The sequence below is a fragment of the Pseudoliparis swirei genome, chromosome 12 (assembly GCF_029220125.1).
Source record: "Pseudoliparis swirei isolate HS2019 ecotype Mariana Trench chromosome 12, NWPU_hadal_v1, whole genome shotgun sequence".
NCBI lineage: Eukaryota > Metazoa > Chordata > Actinopteri > Perciformes > Liparidae > Pseudoliparis > Pseudoliparis swirei.
Window position 1 is genome coordinate 9,214,987 of NC_079399.1, and position 23,317 is coordinate 9,238,303.

The window sequence follows — 23,317 nt, forward strand, 5'->3', positions numbered from 1 at the left end:
TTCGACTCATAAAAAATGTAAATAAACTTTTACATTTATTAAAGTTGGTCTGTATCAAATGTGTACACATGGCAGCTTTGATTAATTGTTCATTTTAACGATTTCCTGTGAGCATGTTGCTGTCTCTGAGCCCAGTTCCAACCCCCTGTTGCACCTGTTACCAGGTAACCACCGGGCCAAGACTTCACGGAGCCGACCACTAATAACACTCAATGACACGGCAGCATTTGTAACGGTGGCAGCTGGAAGCATTCGAAATCACAGCTTCTAGATTGGAAATAGTTTGCCATTTTCCTTTTTTCTCTGAACTATTTATGTTTTTATGTTTATTCAGTTCAGATAATCTGATCTCGATATGACAGGACATCGTAGTGGGTCTGTGTGCCATACACAGTAGATTCTGGATAGGATGATTGGTTAATGCTCCAGGGCTGGATGATTATTTTATTAATGGTTATGTATTAAATCATGTGAGGATGTTAAACAAAGAGCTGGTTGATGCAGGGCAAGCTGCTTGTGCCGACTCTAATCTCGGGTGATTTATAGCATGTGTTGCAGTCGAGGCTGAGGTGGTATTGTTCATCATTAGCGCAGCCTTTTTGTACTTCTCACATCTTATCTTGCACATGCCTGCACTTTGCTCCACATGATAAAGAGCTCCAGACTGAGCACCGCTCATATCCTCAGCTTCTACATTACATCAGGAGCACACCAGTTGGAATTGCAGTTTGATCTTGGTTTTATGCCAATTTATTTTGTAAAGAGGTATACTCCCAGAAACCATCACTAACAACTCTTTGAATGACTTAACAATGCATCTCAAAAATATATCTGAACCAAGCTGACCCTTACAAAACAGAAGGTTGTGTTATGCATGAGAGTCAATACTCTATTGGCTGGTGTCAAGTTCTGGATTAACACTGGTTATTGATCGTAACAGCTCACCAACAGTAACGCTGGTGTGTGTGCGTCTGCATACAAATACATTTGCAGGGATTACTGTGCAGCCTCAGCACACTTTGCCCTGATGCACCTTGCTGCCGCTTTGTGTGTGTGTATGTGTGTGTGTGTTGTGTTGTGTTTTTAGTCCCCAGTTCTCAGTCTGTGTCCTTAATGGATGAAGGGAGAGCTGAGATGTCAATGGACAGAGGGATTATTTGTCTTCTAAAAGACTTTCGCGCCACAGTTCTCTCTCTGTGTGTGTGTGTGTGTGTTTTAAGGGGCAAGGGCATATTGTGGCTGTGAAAGGCCTGATGTGGAGACTGATGCCGGGGGACAATGCAGGCTTTGTGTCCATCGTCCTTGGTCTGCCTGGCCCTATAGCCTTGCTGAGGTCTATTCAAACCCGAGTCAGGGAGTGGGAGTGGGGAAGGGTACCTGGGCCGAGTGTGTCTGTGAGAGCAAAAATATATTCGAAATGGGTTTCATAAGAAATAGATTATGTCAGATCTTTATTTAGCCAGGCGAGCTAGTTTAAGGACGTGCCCTTATTCACGCACAGCTGGGGCGTCTCACTGCCTTGCTCATAGGTGTGGTGAGCACTTTGAGATACAAAGCCCACCGCAACTGGCCTGCTTCTCGACATTTCACATTTAAAATTCTACTTCCTGTCTGCGTGTCGATTTTGTGGTATAGGCGTGCTTGTGTGTGTGTGTGTGTGTGTGTGTGTGTAATGCAACTCTCCAGTCCAGACTTGGATTTGAGACAAGTCTACGCCGTCACACACCCTCATGGTGACATGACTGGGAACTCTGTCCTTTTTTACCCTTTTTGACATGAAGTGTCTCTGTCTAACTTCTCTCTTTGTGGTTCAAACATGTAGGGTTGTTTATTCATATGGTCGGAGTGCTGGATGATGATTATGAGAGGTTAATTCAAGTGAGACTGCAGTCACAGATCAGAGTCGACATGATTTCCTGTTTCCTTGTATTTCTGCTGATCGAATGTGTTACAACTCACTCATATGGTTGTTATAGTCCAAAGTCAACAAGCAGAATCTGTGTATTTGTTGTGTTACACTACTAAGCATGCAGCGTGTGTGTTTGAAGATAGCGGCAATAGTGGGAAGAGAAAGTGGAGATTTGTGAATGAAGAGAAGCTCAGAGTGAGGAGGAACAGGAATAAACACAATGGCCCCTCTCCTAAGCGCACATCAGCAGCTGCCCGCTCCTCAACAAGCTGTAGCGACAGACGTGAAGGTGATTAGTCTCCAGCAGAAGCACGACTCGGCACACTGACCGTCATAGAACTGTGTGTGTGTTTGACTTCGGTCACCCACTGCTCTGGTCACATACAAACAGACTGGGACACACAGGAGAGCTTTAAGATGACCACCGTTGAAGCCTCGATGAAGTTATCTGCAAATCACAGCAGCTGACACAGCAGTCTCACACTTTCTCTAACGATCAATTTGCAGCCATAGACACCCCCCCCCCCTTCTGTCTTCCCCCAACCCCCCCCCCCCCCCCACACACACACACACATACACAAACACACACATACACACACACACACACACACCCTATGCATTCTACTATGGCTCATTAGCACCTGTGAAAAAGCATCCAAACAAAACCAGCCCCTTTCACGACCCGTCCCCTTCCTCCTGGTTCCCTCAAACGTCTCCCTCAGTCCCAGTCAGATGGACGTGTTGTGATGGTCAGGACAGGGACAGGCGGTCTAAATGGAGATAGTCTTACATCCACAATCTCCTACTTTTGCTTGGTTACGCTCACTTGGTAAGCCACACTTTTGAGTCTTGTGTGTGTGTTGATATTTAAAGCTCGGCAGTTTTGCTGACATTTGTATTTAGCGGCATACGACCATGGGACCCTGGGAAGCTTTGATTCCATGATCGGCAGCATTAATACCATGTTCTGTTATGATTTCTTTGTTGATGTCTGACAGAGTAGTTTTCTCGAAAATAACAAACAACCCAGAAGTCTGGTTTGTTCTTGTGAAGGAATAGATAGTTGGATATCTTAGCCAATAACCTACATTGTCTTGAGATCTAGCGAGATGTTAATCCCGCTGATAGAGTGCTGTCAGGTGCTTGTGTGTTATATTGCTATATTGCTCTATTGTTTCTAACTCAAGTTAGCTTTTGTAGTTCACCTGTTTGAATATCTGAGCTGGAAATCATCTGGTTCGTGTTTCACTCCGGGTACTCTTCATCCCTCCTCCCCCTCCGACATGTGTGGCCAACTGTGTGATGTCTCAGATGTGTGTCACGTTGTTAGTGTGGAGACTGACACCTAGATGCAAGGCACCTCAATCTGCTTCCTCTTCCTTTTCTCCACCAAATATAAACAAATCCCTCCAGTAGCCAGGTCTGCTTGTGCCGGCCATGTTAGGATTGTTTTCCAAAGGTTTGGGAATAAAAGAATACTTTCACTTTGTCAACAAAACAATCAGAAATGATGCATTAAAAGATCCCCCAGGAGATCCACTAGGGTCAATACAAACGCAAATATTAATTGAGATCAACTTAAAGTCTTAAACCGGATGTCTGTGTTTCTGCAGCGGTGTCCAACCTGGATGAGGAGAGCAAGTGGACGGTTCATTACACAGCTCCATGGCACCAGCAGGAGAACATCTTCCTTCCAGGCAGCAGGCCGCCCTGCGTGGAAGACCTTCACCGTCAGGCCAAAGTCAACCTTAAGACCGCCCTGCGAGGTAAGGATTGTTGAAACTCGGCCGCATCATGAGAGACAGGATCCAACATAACAGCAGATAGTCGGGTTCGAGGAGTCCTCTGGGGTTACCGAGTGTTTGCATTGTTCAAGGTCCACATTGTTTTAACAAATGAAGGGAAATGTAACTTCCAGTTATCAGCCACTTTGATTATTTTACAAGTCGCATACAAAACGCAACAACCCTAAATTTTAACAATAACGCGTTTTATGTTTTTGGATCTTAATCTTATTTTGTCAGTCGATGGTCTTTTCAAAAATAATTCTCTGGTATACTCATAAAACATTGTAACACAAATGCTTTGACGTCTCTTAAGTGTCTTATTTGAACCGACCAACAGTCAAAAACTAAAATTAATTAAATTTGCTGAAAAAAACCATCACATTTGAGAATCTGAAATCTTTTTGGGACATTTTTGGTTGAAAAGTGACAATCAATAATTGCTTATCAAACCTGTTACATGTTCATCTAACGAATGAATTGTTTGAGCTTTAATGTTTCTCTGGGCGAATACACACTTGCAAATCTCACATGACATCAAGGAGTAGATCCACTGCTTGTAAAACGTCCAGCCCTGTAATTGCTGTTCCTTCCAGAGTTTAGCCAACAACACAACAGTGTAAGATCCTCTTCTCCGTGTTTGTGCAGCACATCCAAGAGACAAAACAGACACCGCCTTGTTGTCGAACAAACACAGGGAGTCTAGTCACAGCAGGGTGACAACTTTTTAATATTCTTACCACATGTTTACAACAAGGCATGGAGACATCAGTAAATGTGGCCACTGGTTTCGCTGAGAGTTTCTGGGAAAGTTGTCCACCAATTACTCAGATAACAGACTGGGAGGCAGGTATGAGAAACTAGGTTTACGAGGGTGGAGGTGTTACAGTAAAGGCCCGTTGTTTACATGCGAGGTTGGCCTTGTGTGCCAGCAGATAAAAAAGAGATAAAGAGAGAGAGCAATACATGGGGAGAAGCTGCTTGTAACCTGATTTTCTCTCTCACACACACACACACACACACACACACACACACACACACACACACACTCTGCATGCTTTCTTTATCTTTCCCATTGTTTGACCACTGTGCTGTTGCTGTTGTATACTGCTTCCTGCAATATTGATGTTGTTAGGTACGCAAACACCACCTGGGAGGTTGGATTAATTCTGCCCCCTCTCCTCCTGTCATCTCCTCCCAGCCCCAGGGGTCCGAACTGAAAGACAACAGGTGTTCAATGGGAGCACCTGTGCTGTCCATTGAGTCTTTGCATGTGTTTTCGCTCATTTATTATTTGTCCATTTCCAATAAGTTGAGGGTGCAGGGTTCACGCCCAACTACAGCCCAGCACAGAGGGAGTATATTTAGTGTTTTCTTCATGCAGTAAAAAGGAAGAAAAAAAACATATAAATACCAATAAACAATCTCTGTAATGACCATAGTGGCTGTAGCTCTTGAGTTCCAGAAAAAGTGCCAACAGGTTGAAATACATCAGGAAAGTTGCGTAACAGTCATATGAATACTGTCAATAATATCCCAAGAATTATGCATTGGTTTAGGCAAAGATGTAATTCAGTGACAACCAGGGGCTGTAGTTTGTTTATGAAATAATGTGTAGATTTGAGATTTTAATCCCTAAAATGTCCTAATCATCATCTATTATAACCATCATAACAGGCTTCACAGGTATCATTGACAATGAACTGCTTGAACACTCTGAACCTTTATAGTGGTTGAAAGCAAACATGAAACTGAAAAAAAAACAGTTAATTGAAAAGCCAAACAGGAGGGAAACTAAGTTTCAAACCAGAGAAATTCAGTTAGAAGCAGAGAGCTGAACACACAGAGACTTTTAAACGGGTTTTTCTTGTCTGATCTCCTGCAAAGACAACAACGCTTGTTTAAGAGGGAGAAGGGGGGGGGGGGGGTTCTGTCTGTGAGGCGTCACTATCAATCACTATTTGCACATTTTATATATATTATATACATATTATTGTAAAATATATACACCCTTCTTATATCATGGTGTTCATCCTTAATATTCTTCAATCTGTCTGCTTGTCTTTGTTGCCCCTCCCTTCAGTTCTGCCTAGCAACAAGCGGCTCATCAAGGCCTCTTATTTTATCAACCTTCCTCAATCACGCAACACCAATCATCGTACCAGCTCCGCCCCCCCGTCATCGTCCTCATTATCGCCATGCTTTCTAAATGCCTTCTTCCACACTGCTACCACATCAGCCTGTTGTTACATTTGCTACCTTTGCCAAACCCAATTAGGATCCATTAGCTGACAGTATTATACATGCACCCGCGTGTCTCTCCTCTGAGACGGGCGGTAATTAGCTATGGAGATAGATGGCACATAAAAGGGATTTAAAAGCAGCATCTCTGAGGTGCCAGGCGAGGAGTGATGTGGATGTGCTTTTGAACACATAAGTGGCGGTCACTAAAATAGATTTAAATTAAATACATCCCACAGATGCAAGAAAAAAGAACAGGGAGGTTTTTACATGTAAAAAAGTATGTAATAATTGCCCTCAACAATTAAGAGTTCTTTATCCTTCAGGTTACTGGCCTCAGCAAACACACACAAACCCCTCTAAGCTGTAGCGTCGTGTGGAGCAGACAAAGGATGCACTCGTAGATATTTGCAGGCAGAGATATGATGTGCTAAATGCCCCCTGAGAGACAGAGAGAGGGACCGTTCTGCCATCTGGATGTGACAGACTGAAACTGATACCCCCTCCTGGTCACACACACACTCGTTTACAAACTCCCTTCTTCTCACACATCGGCATACACACACATGCATCACAGCCCCGTCACAGCAGGTGGTGACAAGAGGTGTGAGCAGCGCTTGGCAACCTCCAACAGGCACTGCCATCCTGTGACTGACACACACACACACACACACACATGCACACAGACAAACGTTGAGTTGAGAAGTGTTATGTAGCTATGTCTGTGTGTGTCCTAAAGATATTTCACACATCCTTCCTTCTATAGTGTGGTTGGATGACTTATTTTGAATATTTCTGTTCAATATACACATTCCTTGGGATCGGTTTATATTGAGAGTTATATGTTTAAATAGGTAAAGATAAATGTATAAACTTAGTCTGTTTGTGGTACATAAATATATCTAACATCATCAAAGGAAAGGAAAAGTGTGTCTTGAGTTGTTGTGTTTCACACCCAACAAAGCTCTCTTGACTAAATATTCTCAAATAGAGACATGTGATCATAATAAGAAACTGCCTGCAGTTGCTAACATCAAAAGCTCAAATAAATCCTGTTTGAGACAAAGATGCTCATTGTTTCTTGTCTATAAAATGTTTCCCTGTTTCTGTTTGTCCTGCAGAATGCGACAAGTTGAGGAAAGATGGTTTCCGGAGTTCTCAGTACTACTCTCAGGGTCCCATCTTCTCTGACCCCTTACAGTCACTCAGCAGCCTGCAGGATGAGGAGGATGACAATGATAAGAAGGTACACATACACACACACTCTGCACTCGCATACACTCCCAGCTGTCCAAGTTTAACAGTCTATACTGTTGTGTGTGTGTGTGTTTGTGTGTGTGTGTGTACATGCAGTGCAGCTGATTCAGCGTTCTCCTCCAGTCATTTCATCAGTGTCAGTCTGCCCTCTAGTGGTTAAATATGGGAATGCAGTTTAATCGAGTTAGTTCTCTGTCTTCCTGGCTTAATTTTCTCATTTATTTTTCAAATAAAGAATTATTAGCTTCAAATATGTCGTCTCTCTGAAGTGTCGACTCCCATCCCTCTGTATCTGTCTCTCTACTTTCCGCTGCTCGTCTCTCGTCCCCATCGCTTCCTGTTGTCCTGAGGCCAGTGAGCTTAACTTTACCTGACAGCAACTTCAAAAGCAGAAACACGGCTTCGGGTTGAGCCACGCTGCTAAATAACAAGCCGTGCCTACTACCAAACTATTGCCGAGGTCCTCTGTTGCCTCCCCTCCTCTATTCATCCATGCACGGTTTGTATGAAAGCACTAATCACCGTCTTTTCTAGCCAGTATCGTGCAGGGGAGTGTCTGGATAAAATGTAACGGACGAATGGGATGATTGCTGGATCTATTTTGGAGATTCGGAACGACTTTATTATTACAGAGGATTTATTTTCATCCAGGCAAATTTTGGTCGACGCCCTGGAATTGATTTATAACAAGAAACATGTGGGCTTATTTCTGTTCGCTATGATGATTCAATAGAATGTTTCACAATTGACATTGACATGAAACTGGAAATAAGTGGTTTCTGTTGACAAACGGCTCCACTGGATGCTGGATGCTGCAGCACAATGTGGTTGTCTGTGGCTCCTCGGCAGTAAATTATAAGTCAGTTAAAAAAAAAACTGTTGCAGTTTGATGCACGAGTGATTCTGCCTCCTTCTCCCCGCTGTTGCTGCTATTTTTAATACCCATCTGGTGTACTCTGAGAGATGTTGGCGTGAGTGTCTCATTTAGGTTTGATTGATCGTGAAATGTGTTTACGGCGCCGCGGGCCTCTAAAGGTCACAGCAGTGTAATATGTTCAAGTCTTGTTTGTGTGTGTCAATTTAGGTTTTTACAGTCTGTCAGTTACAGTTTGGGACAATTCAGTTATTTTCTGTTCTCACTCTCATTTTCTACTATTATCTTGACATTCTTTCGTTATCCATCACTTATGTGATCTAATTCAAAATGACAACATATTTGTTACCATTCCCTTTCATTAGCTCACCTCTTTCACTCTCTAATCCCCTCATCTTGCCTCAAATACTTATTCACGTTCTCTTCTTCTACCTTTCTTTTCTCCCTGTTTCTGATGCCCCCCCCCCCACACACACACACACACTTCACTTCATTTTTTACATTGTGTTAACCAACTCTTCCCTTTTCTCATCTAGTCCACGGCTTCATCAGCGGAGGACAACAAATCGCAGCTCTCCATGAGGCCCCAGACCCCGCAGGGAGGGGGCGAAGGAGGGGAGTTGTATGAGGGGGACGGACGGGTCCAATGGAACAAGGGCGCACCCCTCCCCACCCCAGAGGAGAAGATGAGGCTGGCGGCCCGGGCCGTGCCTACTGACATAGTTCCCATCAACGTCACAGGTAGGACCTCCTTGACAACCGTAATCATCCACCCCTTGTGTCCATCGCTCGCTCACTACCCAGTAGCGACCAATCCCCATCAGTGTCGGTCGTGGAAAATACATATCCTGCTCCTCTAGTTCCATATTGAAAAGATCCAACTACTTTGAGTTTGATCTGGCCTCATTCAGTCCTGGTGTCTATTCTAACATCAACCTCTCACCCCCATTGTCACATTGTGTTTTGTTTCTCTTATTCTGTCAATGTAGCTTGATTGCTCTTTTACCTGAGAGTTATATGAGAAGATAATATTTATTTAATGTCTTTACGTTAAATGCAGAGATGACTCCCTCACTCCATGCTAAGCTTAGCTTAGTACAAACCCAGGAAACAGGAGGAGACAACGTGCCTCCACCAACGTTCAGCTGGGGATGATGTCATTAGTTGTGGACTAATTCAAATCTTGACGACTAATACAAAATGCCTTTCAACTCCCTCAAAACTGTCATATTAACATGTCACATCTTGGGATTTTATTGGTATTCTCATATAATTCTCAGGAAGGCAGCAAAAAAAGGAAATGTCAGCCTGTTCCTTTCATAAACCCTCTGTGGCTGAGTGGAGAGAGACTAATCACTGACTGAATTCAGTCAGCCACTCAGGAAAAAGCTGCATGTGTCAGTCATGGATGTCTGCCTCTCCTCCTGTACCGCCTGTGTATAGTTTCCTCTCTCATCATGCTTCACGCAGATTGACCTTCACCTTCCTTCATGCGTGTGTGAGCGAGCGCTTGAGTGTGAACATCGTTTGACAGCTTATCCAAGGGTCAAGGCTTTTGCCGACCTTAGGTCAGATCACCGGGCGTTTGACAGATGAACACAGCCGAAGGTGCCGATGCAATCCCCCTGTTAGCATGTGACATTCTTCCATGCGCTCTGCCACGCACACAAAAATAAACACAACGTCTGATTCTGCCAGTTCTGATGATTAATATAATACACTGTAGCGTGTGTGGTGTTTCACTCATAAGACATAAACACATCAGCTAGATATTTTTAAATGAGTTGTAAAACAGATGACCAGCAGCTCAGAGACGAACCGGCATCCGGCCGTCCTTCAGTTGACTTCATCCCCTGTCGCTCTACATTACCGCAGACACGAGAGAGAGATCGGCGGCTTCTCTGTCCCTTTGAGGGGCAACGTGGTCGACACCATCCGCCCTCATATCAGTTTCTTTCCAGGCTGTCACCAGCTAGCCAAATAGCAGCAGGATAAGCAGTTCCTAGCAAGATAATACTCTCCCTTCAGGGACGCTGGACAGAGTGAGACGGGCATTGAGAAGAATGAATGACTGTGTGCATGCTTCACCTCGTATCTGTCCTGTGCATGTGTGTAACGACAAGAGCATGCATTCTACCTCCTGTCTCACACATCCTACATGTATGTGAACACTCAGTGACTTTTAAGAAGAGTTGGAAATTAACAAAAAACATCAGCCAAAAGAATGTACGAACAGCGCTTCAGTTATCTTCGTAACGGCAGGTAAAGTCTGTCGATGTTCGGGCTCTTTGGCTGATGGATCATAAAGATAAAGGGTCGGGTCACTTCTCTCTTGTGGTATAGTGAACGATAGATACTTTTGGTTGTATTCTTCCAAGTTAAGATATTTCCCTCTGAAATATCTGCCTCTACCTAAATAAATGGAGGAGGGTCTAATTGTATTGGTGACGCTCACAGTTTTGTGATAACAGTTACATAAAGGAACAGCAATGCATAATTATATGTATCTTCTTTTCTTTAAACTCCACAGTAGTGATGTTGGTATTGTCCAAAACAATCCAGTGACGGTAGGGCTGCAGTTTTTAGTGGAACTACTTTTAGTCCCTATGAAAACTGTTCAATGGGTTTTCCAACCCTGTGAGCCTCACAAACCGCTTTCCGTTCATCTATATTGTATTGGGGTGGACCCGGAAAATGTAGAAGACAGATATCTTAAAACCAAACGATTAAAACAAAACTATCCGTATGCCGAGATACCACTAGAGGTTGCACTGACCCTTTACTATTCCTACTGTTCCACGGTTGATCTTGCATGCTCAACGTGAAAGTAAAAAACACCTTCTGCACGTTGTTGAGTTTGTTCCTTTCAACTAACCGACTGTTTGCCTGTGTGTTCGCCTGCCTTGCTCTCGCCCTCCCGGCCACCAGGGGCAGTGTTTGACCGACAGGCGGGCAACAGGCGCTCCCTCATTAACACTGACACCGTGTCCCGCCGGCCCAAGAAGGTCAAACGCAGAAAGACTATATCAGGGCTACCTGACAACTTCAACCATGAACTAGGTATGGATCACTGTGGGGCAATATGTTGCCCTCTACTGGCCACACACCTCTACCAACACTCTGGACAAGCATCCATCCTTTCATTTCCTCCAATAACCAAATACTCTATAGATTTATGCTTTTATCCAATAACCATATACTGAGTGGGAAACAAACTCAACCCATATGTTGTATTGGTCTTAGTAAGTCATATTGAGAGGGAGAAAATGACGCATGCAAGTCCACAGTGTTGGATCAAGGCCCTGCAGATGTTGTGTCGTTTCCCTGTTTCACTTCTTCATACCAAGTGTCCTCATTTGCTCTCCTCCACCCTGTTTAACTGTATCCACAGACAGGAAGTTATGAAATCCTTTTTCAATAGTTTAGTGATTTTAATTGAGCACTTTTTCCTCCTCTAGAAATGTTTGCACTCATATAATCTAATTTTAAACTTTGGCTGTTGGAAAATCGTGTCACATAAGAGAAGTGCAGGGTTTTCCATCATTAATTATGTATTGTGCCATAATCTTTCATCTTAACTTTTTATTTTCTGTGAATTGTGTGTGTTACTTTTGTCTATGTGCCTTAATCCTGAGCTCTTAATAATAACCTCCTAGCATGTGTGTCTTGCTCACATGTACTGAATTTGAGACGATGAGTCCCTGATCATAAACGCCGAAAAAGGCCAAACCATCCATTTCATTTTCAGAACATTTGATCCTCAAACCCTCCAAACAAATCATGAGGGATACATAACAAATATAAAGTTTCAGGGGTCCCCTACTGAGCTGAGCTGGGTGTTAAGCGAACACTAAGCATTTTAAGCTGACACGGCTGTGCTCACGGCACCGCACAGCTGATGTTTATTGACACGTCTCTGAGCTGTGGGACAGCTGCGGTGTTTAAGGAGAATATAATGTTTTCTGTGTGATAAGATCACCATGGCTGATGGGAAAGGAGCTTTACAGTCTGGTTAGTGACCAGCTGACGACAGCCTCTGAATGTCATGATTACTGGGCCGGGGGAACTGTCCCAGGGCTCCATCCCTCCCTCTCCTTGCACAAGAGCTGCCTGCGAACTAGACCTGCAGCTTAATCTATCGCAGCAGCAGCAACAGCAGCCAAGCTGTCACTCCGGCTTTTAGCAAAGGAGGAAGAGAGTGGATGTGTGGTTCAGGGAGAGAAGGAGCGAGATGGGAGAGAGGGATAGAGAAGAAAGGAAGTCAGTATATGTTCTGGGATACGAGCAAGAGAGTCACCACAGATGGGAGACACAGTAGAGATCGTCTCTCGTTTTACAACTCGTTCTTCAAATTGTTTCATACGCCGGTATGTTCGGTATGTTTGTGTGTGTGTGTGTGAGTGTCTTTGTGATATCTGCATTTTTGTGTGTCTTGGTTTCTATATCTATCCGCATATTCTGTATTTTCTGTCCTGTATGACAGTGCATGACCATGTCAACACTGTGTGTGTCTGTATGTGTGTGTCTGTGTGTGTCTGTGTGTGTGTGTTTGCTGCCTTAAACTGGACCCGAGAGTATTGTTTGTTTTTATATCGGACTGAGCCAGAGGCGTCATAGGAGGGGAAGCATAGGAGGGAGTCTCTCCTCCCTCATACCCGTTGCTCCTTAATGAAGAAGACCAGAAGTTATTAGCGCATGAGACGGGTAAAGCTAATCAAATTAATTAACATCCATGTGACCACAGTTTATCTAACAGCCCAGTCCAGAAGAGCAGAAAGCCTCGGTGCTCAAGGAGAGGAAAGAGAAGGGTAGTGATGCAAGAAAAGAAAACAAGATACTGCGATCGATCACGTGTTTATCTTATTTGCTTTCTCCCTTCGCAGCAAAAGGACGCGGCGGAGAGCTCCGGCCGCATTCCATGTTCATCCCAGGACAGTACTCCACCTTGGGTAGAGTTGGGAGCGTCAACTCGATGCTCCGACGTTCAGACACCAGAGACTCCGGCTGCCAGACGGAAGAAACAAAGGTGGTACCCCCATCCATGAGACGGATCCGGGCTCAAAGAGGACAGGGAATCGCTGCTCAAATGGCCGGCATTTCCACTTCCTCCTCAACGGGAAGTATATCCATCTCGAGTTGTGAGAGCTCTGGGATCTTGAGGCTGCCTCAGTTCAATAGAAATCCCTCCCGTTTTCACAGTCTGCCCCGACAGGGAGCCAGGGTGTCCCTCAGTGCTGACCCCATCTATAGCAGCACCCCCATCAAGTCAGAGGAGCAAACTACACCTCCGAGGCAGATTGGCAAGCTTCAAGTCGACGATACGGTGGTGCACATGAGAAATGCCCCGAGGACAGGCACCCTGCCCCGGCCCAAGTCTCAGGAGTTCAGGGGCACACTGGCCAGCGATTGGGGTGGCGGTCCAGCATGTGTCGTCTCCCCGCATGCTTCCTATTCCACCTCACTCATCCCCAATGCCACCCTGTCTTGCTCCTCTGAGGTCATTACCCTCAACACCTACGCTCAGCTCCCCTACTCCCAAGCCTCAGCTTACCCCACAGCTCGACTGCTCAGTCACGCCTCCTCCCCCAACACCGACCGCAGGTTCTCCCGTCCAACAGGCATCACCCACAGCTTCACCTGCCCAGCTCTGGCCACTTCTACCCCCACTCACACACCAAAGGATGGCGGTCTGGAGGCTGCGAAACCTGCTAGCGAGTCAGGGCTCTCGGACAGCAGTCGACACAGCCACAGCACCTTGGCTCCCTCACCTCCATCCTGCCTGCCGGAGGAGCAGTGGATCTACGACACGCCAGAAAACGTGGTGGTTCCCCACCGTACTCTGACCTCCAGCTGCTCCATTCCTATAAACCAGTTGTATGGCAGCCTGGAGCTCTCCTCCAGGACCACGACTGACTCCAGCTCCCTCTATTCCCAAGACAATGACGGGTACTACACGTCCATGCACATGGACTCGGGCCTGCGCTCTCGGAGCCACGGCAGCGGGCAAAGTGCAGCACCTGGACGGGCCGCCAGACACAGCATGTACGAGTGCCGCGAGATGGCCAATCGGGAAGACTCTGTGAGCTTGTACAGCGATCACTCGCTGTCCCGCAGCATCTCCCTCCGCAAGGCCAAGAAGCCTCCTCTGCCTCCAGCTCGCACAGACTCTCTGAGACGCAAGCCTTCGGGGAAAAAGCCTCTTGGGGGCGTTAGCGCCATCAGCGGGGCCAATGAGCCCAACGGAGCCATGCTCAATGAGACTCTCATTGCCAGCTTGCAGCAGAGCCTACAGATGGGACTGAAAGGAGGGAAAGGAAAGGGGGCGTCTCCTTCTTCGCCCTCTGACAGCCCGAGTAGTGACTACGATGACCCTTGGGTGCTACGGCCGCGCAGTCAGAGTAGCATCAGTGCAGGCAGCTCCGCAGCATCAGTCGGCGCCAACGCCAACGGTGGCGGCGTGTCGAGCGTGTACTCGTTGTGCCACGTGACGCCGGCTCAGAGTGACACAAGCAGCTTGCGCTCAGAATACGCTGACTCCTGGGGTTACTACATGGACTACCCTCGTAACCACGGCGATCAGAGGGTGCAGACCCCTCCGGCCCATGCCACAGAGAGCATGCCGGCGGGGGCTCACCCAGGAGAATTACACAATGGAGGTGAGATTCTCAACAACGGCCGGGCCCCTGGTGCTCCAGGCCAGGAGGGAGGTGTGGCAGTGAAGCCCAAAATGGCCACCTCCTCACCGGACAGGGTGCACCGGCTGACCTCCCCATCTAGCGGCTACTCCAGCCAGTCCAACACCCCCACAGCTGGAACCCCAGTGCCCTCGTTTGTCAGGTCCATGTCTCCCTCAGGCAGCCGGCCGAAGCCCAGAGTGCCCGAGAGAAAGTCATCGCTCCTCTCCTCTGTATCAATGTCCTCCTCCTCCACCTCCCTTTCCTCCAACACCTCGGACTCACTTAAAAGCTGCGGACCTCCTCCTCCACCACCTCCACCCTTGTCCCTCTCCTCCTCAGCTCCCAACACCCCTCTCAGCCCACCGCCACCCTTCCCACCCCCTCTGCCGCCATGTTCCAGTGCCGCCACTCAACCGCCAGCTCCCCCGTTGCCAACCACCCCTCAGAGTCAGACTCTGAGCCCACCCCTCGCCTGCTCCACCTCCCCAGAATTCCCTCCTCCTCCATCCCCTGAAATGCTAATCCACCCCAGTTCATCTTTCAATGGGAGCTTCAGCCCTCCCCCTCCCCCTCCACCTCCTGTCCCCTCAATGGGTCCCCCTCCACCTCCTCCACTGCCTGCTTTTGTCCCACCTTCCTCCTCCCCATCTTTGGTGAAGGCAATGAAAGGTGCTCCAAAACCAGCTCTTTCCAACAGCCCTACAAAGTCACCTAAGCCCCTGATCACCCCGTTAGCGCTGCAGAGTGTGCGGCTCCGCGCTGTTAAACAGCCGGAGAAGGAGATTAACGGCAAATCGGACCACACCAAAGCTCCGCTTTTTAAGCCCCAGACCCTGGAGAAGTCTTACTCCCTGGAGCAACCTGCTGTGATACATCTGTCCAACTGCTCCCCAGAAGAAGATTCACGCAGCTCCTCTCCATCACCTGTGTCGAAGCTCTTAGAGTTGTTTTCAGACTGCAGTATCAAAGATGACGCACCATATAGTGTTGTCGTAAATGGAATGGCGGAGGATCAGAGATGCTTTATCATAGACAGAAAGCAACAAGTTGAAGGGTGGGAATCATTGCCCAGTCCGTCACAGAGCCCCCGGAGCTCTCCTGTCAAACCGAAGCCCCCAGTGGTCTCCAAGAAACCCCACATCTCTTTCCTCCCACCATTTATCCCCCAACCAATCGATGAACAGGTTCCATCTCCGCATGAGGATACAACCAACGTGTCACACATAGAAGACCAAGTCGATGCACCGCAAAGACAAACACAGAAAGAAAAGAAAGACGATCAAAGTGAGCAACGGGAGGAGGAGGAAACGCCAGAGAGCTCTGAGCTTCCATCAGAAAGCAGTGAAACATCAACGGTCACCCAGAACGAGTCCCACTGCTCTGCTTCTGACGGCCAGTCACGTCTCCACCATGGACTCTACACCAATGGAGAGGCTCAAGAAGAGGAAGAGGACGAGGACGAGGGAGATGGAACGAGTAGCACGACCGGATCCATCAGCTCCAAGGAGGACGACACTGGTGAGTCTGACTTAGATATCCTGTTGAGTTATCACCAAATCAAAGTTATGCTACCTATAATATTTGTGTAGAAAGAACACACATTTTAAATGCTTCTCACTTCAGCTTATTACCATAACCCTGTGTGGTTGGTGGGGGTGCCGCTGCCTGCTCGCTGTGCGGCCAGCTCCTCGGGCAGCTGGGAAATGAATGTTGCCTTCCAAAGCAACCGATCCAAACTTGAAACCAGAAGCTTTTAAAGATTTTAAAACTGTGAAAATAGGGCAGGAGGGACGACTTATCGCTGGGACTCTGCTGCAGCCTCCCGGCTTCCTCCTCTCTTCCTCTCACTTCTACATTTTCAGATGTGTCTTTTGTGGCTATTGCCCTTCATTTCTCCCGCATTGATTTTTCTTTTCTTTTATCCTCTCAACTGCTCTCCGCCATCATCCTCATTTCCAAATATCTATTGTTTGCATTTTCCTCATCTTTGCTGTCAATCTTTCATCCTCAGCCCCGCTCGCCTTCTGCCCTGATCCCTATCTATCCTTGTTTCTCTCTCTGGGGTAAGGGAGGGGGGGAGTGTCCGAGGGGGCTGCTTTTTGTGGTTGGAGGGAAGGGGGGGAGGGGAACAGATCTGGGAAGGGGACAGAGGGGAGGATGGGGAGAGTAAAGTGAGACCGCCTGCAGCAGCTCAGGCAGTGGGAGCACAGACGTGAGCGCGGAGGTTGGGAGAGGAGGAGGAGGAGAGAGGCTGAAGAGGAGAGGAAAAGACAGGATATCTAGAGACCGACAGAGAATGTACGAAGACCGTCTCCTCCGTTCCACTTCAGAATTCATAGACAACCAGGTCAACGCGAACAGATGGTGTGTGTAAACCTGAAGCATGTGTGTTTACTCTCCTGTAACTGTGTGTGTGTGTGTGTGTGTGTGTGTGTGTGTGTGTGTGTGTGTGTGTGTGTGTGTGTGTGTGTGTGTGTGTGTGTGTGTGTGTGTGTGTGTGTGTGTGTGTGTGTGTGTGTGTGTGTGTGTGTGTGTGTGTGTGTTTTTCTCTGTCTCAGGTGAGGTGTTCTGCTCCAGTCCGACCGAATCGTCTCCGGTCCCGTCAGCCAACGGGGCCTCCCGGGAGAACATGGTGACCCCGACGTCCAGCCGGCCCCGGACCACTGAGGACCTTTTTGCCGCCATTCACAGGTACCATGATGCATCTGACGCATTCTTCATCTACTCCCAACTTTTTTTTTACCTCGAAACCACTTCAACAAATTTTATATTATTTATTCAACTGAGCTAGTTTATTTTATCTCAAGCATTTCGGCGGCAGTTTGTTTTCCTCTCTGCCCCCCCCCCCCATCTCCTCCTTCCCCATGTCAACATCTCATTCCCTCTATCTCACCACCTCGTAAATCACAATGTATCACCCTGAAGTCCAAGCGCCTTCTCCCCCTTCAACCCGTGATTTCTCTATTTCCATCTCCACCGCCCTCCCCTTCCTCTCCCTCTGCCCTCCAGCTCTCAGTCATAACTTTAGCCAGCGCTGTCCCATCTGCAAGCGTCCACATCTGTCACATGGTTGGTCTCTGGAGTCTCACAGCCCGGAGTAGATATGTTTCTGCTCCTCGTCAGTGATGAGTCTGATTCAAGAGGCAGAAATGAGTCAGGAGTCACATGTTTATCAAGGTGTCCGTGTTAGTGATGTCACATTAGCGTTGCTCATTCTCAGCAGGAGAAAAATTGCGTTTTCTTCATTTATTATTGAACTACTCGACACCCTCGGGTCCTAATCTAGGTTAGAGGCCACCGGAGAGAGTTGTCTTTCTCCCTCTCTCTGCTTCTATCTCTCTCATTCTTGTACACACCGATTTTCATATTGCATATGTGGTCCCGTGCTTCAAAGGCAGGACACATCAATTTCTCATGCAGTCCTCCAGTTTGGGTTTCACGGTCACGTGCCGCGGCAGTTGGAGTTCTCTTGAGCATCGCAGGATCTAATTTCACAGGATTTTGTTTCTGCCGGCGACGGATTGTTGATGTATTTATGGAGCACACATCAAGTGTGTCATTTATTGTGCAGTTTAATTGGACGACAGGATTGTGTAAGAAGGTGTGCTTACACCTCTCCTCCTATATTGCACCTCCTTAGTATAGATTATATAGAACATAGAGAATCATTTCACAGATAGTTGATGAGGGGGAAGTGATGACGGAGTCCTGGCCGTGCTGTTGAAATAAGAGGATTCGACAACTGGAAGGATGAAATCTAATGTACATTATATCTTGAACACATTGAGAGTTTATTTGCCAGATAAGTGAGGCATTTAACATCCTCTCTCATTAAATTACAATCCATTTGAGAAATTTGAATACATTGATTTGAAATATCAAGAGATTGCGTCATGATGGCGACTTTCATGCTGTCTCTCTCTCTTTTCCCTTTTCACTTCACTTGACACCTTTCCTCACCCCTACCTTTGTTTTCAACTCTTTCATTTCACCTCCACATTCCTCGTCTCCTCCCCGTATCTCAAGCAGAGAATGAACAAAGTGCCCTTGCATCTGCAGCGTAAAGCACAACCTGCCTGGAGGGAGACGCTCCGAACCAAATGTATTACAAACAGAGGAATCGATGGAGCACTCTGAGATGCGTCTTAAATTGCAGCCTCGTTTACGGCTCCAGCTGAGGCTGGTAGCCCCGCCTCTCCAGTGTGGCTGTGTGTTAGTGCGTCCAACAGACCGTGAGTTCAGAGACGTCTTGGTTGACTGAGTCCAGGTGTGTGAGTGTATGCGCGTCTTATGTAATGCTGATGGGCTCCTGGGCCGAGGGCGCTCACAGGGGACGACGCCAGATGTAGCGGGAATTTAGGACACAGATGTATTATGCAGTCTTCCAACAACAGAGAGCAGACTCGGATTCTCCCACAGACTATTTATACTCTCTAGTTCTCCCTCTCATTTGACCTTCACAAGTAGATTCTCCACAGGTTATTTGTCCTGTATGGGAGAGTTGTTTTCGTTAGGTCTAATCTGAGGATTAAGTATTTTGTGTCACTGCTCCCTTTAAGTTCAGCATCAAACTGCTCTCCCTCTCATAGAGTCATGCATCCTTTCTAGAGAGGTACAAAGTGACAAGTAGCCCGTTCCCTTTAATTAGCCAGCCTTGTTTCTGCCATCGGGGTGATTCTACTTTTGGATTAGCAGCAGTAATCTCACAGTGACACCCCCTGGACCACAGATTAATACGGCTGTCTCCTTGCTCGCCCTAATCCTCCGTATTCTGCCAGTTGCAGCTTTCTCTCTATGCGTTGGTGCAGGAGTTATTGCCGGTGCGGGCTGAGTGGTGCAGTCAACCCCGCTGAGAGGAGGCCGGACCGTCCTGGTGGGATTAAAACTGTTTTGGGCACTTTTCCCAGTTTGTGTTCTTGATTCATTTTGTTGTGCCGCGTCTCAGCTTTCCTGCAGAGTTGCAGCGACTGCAGCTTTTCGTGTAAAAAAAAAAGCGCGTTGGATATCGTCGGCGTGAGTGTAGCGGTTCTCTTTGCCCTCACTTCATTCTTTGAGCATCCACGCCACTCGATGCTCGTTGTGGTTTTGCCTCCTTTAAGATTCGTACTGTCACGCATGATTGCTGGGGGCAGTGCTGACATGGCACATTTGGGACTAAGACGCAAAGTGAAGCGCAGTGTTCTTCTTCTTCAGATACTCCTGAAGCATGAACCAGGCTGCTTGAACAAAGGCTGCTCGCTGCTCATTCATATGGAATCACATCTTCTGCAGCCAGATGTCAATTTGAATAATTGTATTTGATGATTGTTTCCTGACACAACGGTCCTGAGCATTTCAACTCGCTCTTCCATCAGTTCAACATCTGATTGCCTCTAAGTTATTCGACCTTGCACACGTGCAATGACCCTGCTTGCTCACTCACTTTGCATTCATCTGGTTATCCACAATGTCCCCTAGGTCAAAGCGCAAGATCCTGGGGCGCAAGGAATCTGACGAGGACAAGTCCCGGGCTGGGAGCAGCCCTCAGTCTCCCCCCGCCACGCCGACAGCCGGGTCCCCAGTGGCGGTGTCCTCCTCGCCCCGCCAGTCGGGCTCCATCCAGCGCAACCTCCGCAAGTCCTCCACCAGCAGCGACACCTTCAAGGCCCTCCTCCTGAAGAAGGGCAGCCGCACGGAGACCAGCTTCAGGATGTCGGCCACCGAGATGCTTCGCTCCACCGACCCTCGCTCCCAGAGGTCACCCTCGGAGTCGGCGTTGGACTCCCCCGAGGCTCCGCCCTTCTCGATGATGGCGCCGCACAGCCCGTGTAACTCGCCCGGCAAGAAGGCCCCGGACGTGTGGAGCCGCTACGAGGCCTTGGCCATGTCCTCGCCGACGTCGCCGTCCTTTTCAGCGGGCGGGTTTCGGTACGGCCGCTCGCGCACGCCGCCCTCTGCCGCCAGCAGCAAGTACAACGCGCGCTGCCGAATCCTCAGCAGCCCGATGACGGTGATCTGCGAGCGCGAGGGCGAGCTGGCCGAGAGCGAGCACGGAGGCACGGCGGCGAGCCGGTCGGCACCCACTGCGCACACGCTCCCGGTATTCAATAACTACAACGGCACTTTATCTGATGAGAGCGGAAGTTAAGAAGCAAGGACCGCCCCTTCTGCAAGGAGCTGAACTCACGCGTCATAAACCGGTAGGGGGCAGGAGGAGGAGCCAATAGGAGGCCCTCTAGAGACACCTTCGTGAGCCCCACCCCCCCCAGCACTGCAGTTAAATGTCAGGTGCTGATGTGAGGTCAGAGGTCGCCCCGTCATGGACCGGGCTGAACCCTGAGGGGGAGAACTGTATCTGCTGCACCTTTCCATATCTCCCATGATTCTCGCTCTGTCCTCGTTCAGTGACTCGCCCATTGTGTTCAAAGAATGGTGATGCTTTTACGCCTGGTGTTCTTAGTTTGTTGCCATTTTGTTTTGCTATTTTTATTTTTTTAAACATTTATGTCACTAACATGCAGGAATCTTTTAGTTTCTTTGAGGGACAAGGGTCAGATAGCGAACTGAAGGAAGTGAAAGGTCACACGTCGTGGTGCTACGGGGCGGTTGGACCGAGTGGACCGTGGAGCTGGACGCTCGCCTGGTGAATCTTCTCGGCTTCGGCTCTGGAAGTGGCTTGAAGTGTTGGCTTCACACCGCTCACAATATTGTGAAAAGAACCCGAGGAGGTGGCACAACAGACGGCGCCCGAGTCCAGCTTCAGCCACGGTTACTGGCAGGTTGTGCTTCCTGCTCTGAGGTCCGAGGTTTAGTTTGCAGAGCTGGTGTGTTCAGGGTCCACAGGAGGAGCGGAGAGCTCAGCGCCGTCTCCTCTGGCGGCCAGGAAGTAAACGACCGACGAGCCGAAAAAGACTGAACCAAAACATGGAAAAAGCTCATAAAACCTCTATTAATTGAATTTTAGTTTGTAGATTTTGCATTATTGTGCATAGATCTTGTTCTTTGTTTGTAAATTTAAAAAACTATGTTTTAAAGATTGTTTTAATAAACGAGTGACGTCATGACGTGTTTGGGAGTTGAGCTTGAATCTGTAAATGTAAGACGGACATGAGAGGAGGCGCTTGTTCTGCTGTCGGCCTCCTTTAGGGATCATGTTCGGTACCAAAGAGCTGAAATGAACTGCTGGCCGTTGAACAGGAAGTGACCTGAGAGACTGACCGCCGGTCCGACTCCCGGCAAACAGTCCAGTCGTTGTAAAATTTGCCTAAACCTTCCCGAAGCTTTTTAGGGCTGGAACAATTTCTATATTGCTGTTGACCTTTCTGCTAAGTTTATCCTTCTGCAGTTTTATATGATCCTGTATGTAAATACATAGAGAAAAATGACTTTTAAGTAACATTTTGACTTATTTTCAAAGACTGTACATTTTTAGAGCTCTGTTTGCTGGACAGGAGTGGTTACCTTTTAGATTATTTATTTTCACATAGCAGGGCGGTATACGGTGTCGCGATCGGAGTCGACCGGCGAGGTGATGGAGGCACGGGGAAGAGGTAGGAGGGCCACGTTTGCTACGCTGATCCCACCGGCGCCGTTTCTTTCATTTAACGGTGCTTTAAGTAACAAAATGCCATAATGTCATGATTTATGCTAAAGCCTTATACTGCCCTTCATCTTGAGTCATGCAAACCCCACGCCGGCGCTCCCAGCTGAGTAAACGTAGTCTCGCATAAGAGTCGTAAACTGAGGTGACAGGCGTGCGACTTAATAACCTCCGAACAGCCATTACACCCTGTGGTTTAATCACCTGTGACTCAAGTGGGTCCAAACTCCCCCGAGTGAGCACTCGGGGCCCGGGCTCGCCTCATGACCGGAACACGGCTCCACTGCAGAGGGCTTGTGAAAAGACCGGAGGACAGAAGGAGGAGTGGGAGTGGAGCTGCGAACGCTCTTGTGTCTGTGTAAATAAAACAAGGTGATATTTAAAGAGCAGGTTTCCGTGTCATTGCTGTGTGTGTGTGTGTGTGTGTGTGTGTGTGTGTGTGTGTGTGTGTGTGTGTGTGTGTGTGTGTGTGTGTGTGTGTGTGTGTGTGTGTGTGTGTGTGTGTGTGTGTGTGTGTGTGTGTGTGTGTGTGTGTGTGTGTGTGTGTGTGTGTGTGTGTGTGTGTGTGTGTGTGTGTGTGTGTGTGTGTGTGTGATCCACGGCCATCTGACAGCCTCATTAGCGCCGTCGCCATGGCACCCATACTCGTCAATCATCTGGAGAGCTCCAGACGTTTGGCCCCCTCCTTCCTCCTACAGGGGTCATGAGTTTGTTCTTCTTCTGGACATCCTATTAGCACACACTCAATCACAGGCTCCGCCCACAATCGACCATTTCACTGACTGCAGTGCAACTTCCTGTTCGTGGCCCGTGACTGAAACCTCTCCACGTGGTGTCTCTGGCCGTCAGACAGGAATCAATACAAACTCCTCCCCGCCATCAACACACTATTGACACCTCGATGCATCCCGTTTCCTTTTGGATTCAAGACTCTCCTTTTAGTGTGAAACTGAATGACTATTGACTTGAGCGCAGCGGAGCCCTGGAACCGAACAG

The 23,317-nt window shown here is 47.9% G+C and overlaps 1 protein-coding gene across 8 annotated transcripts in view; it reads left to right on the forward strand.

The window, feature by feature from the left end:
* The window catches only part of nhsl1b (NHS-like 1b), a 91,502-nt gene extending 68,795 nt beyond the window's left edge, over positions 1–22,707 (forward strand). For 5 of the 8 annotated variants that reach the window (XM_056427757.1, XM_056427759.1, XM_056427764.1 and 2 more), the window contains exons 2-8: positions 3,523–3,675; positions 7,056–7,180; positions 8,602–8,806; positions 10,994–11,125; positions 12,949–16,260; positions 17,301–17,433; positions 20,200–22,707. In XM_056427757.1, coding sequence (XP_056283732.1) covers positions 3,523–3,675; positions 7,056–7,180; positions 8,602–8,806; positions 10,994–11,125; positions 12,949–16,260; positions 17,301–17,433; positions 20,200–20,869 — 4,730 coding nt within the window. In that variant the 3' untranslated portion in view covers positions 20,870–22,707. Of the gene's footprint in view, positions 1–1,761; positions 2,199–3,522; positions 3,676–7,055; positions 7,181–8,601; positions 8,807–10,993; positions 11,126–12,948; positions 16,261–17,300; positions 17,434–20,199 lie in introns of those variants that run through there. The other 3 variants (XM_056427762.1, XM_056427765.1, XM_056427760.1) reach the window with 2 other exon arrangements.
* Positions 22,708–23,317: the final 610 nt, after the last annotated feature.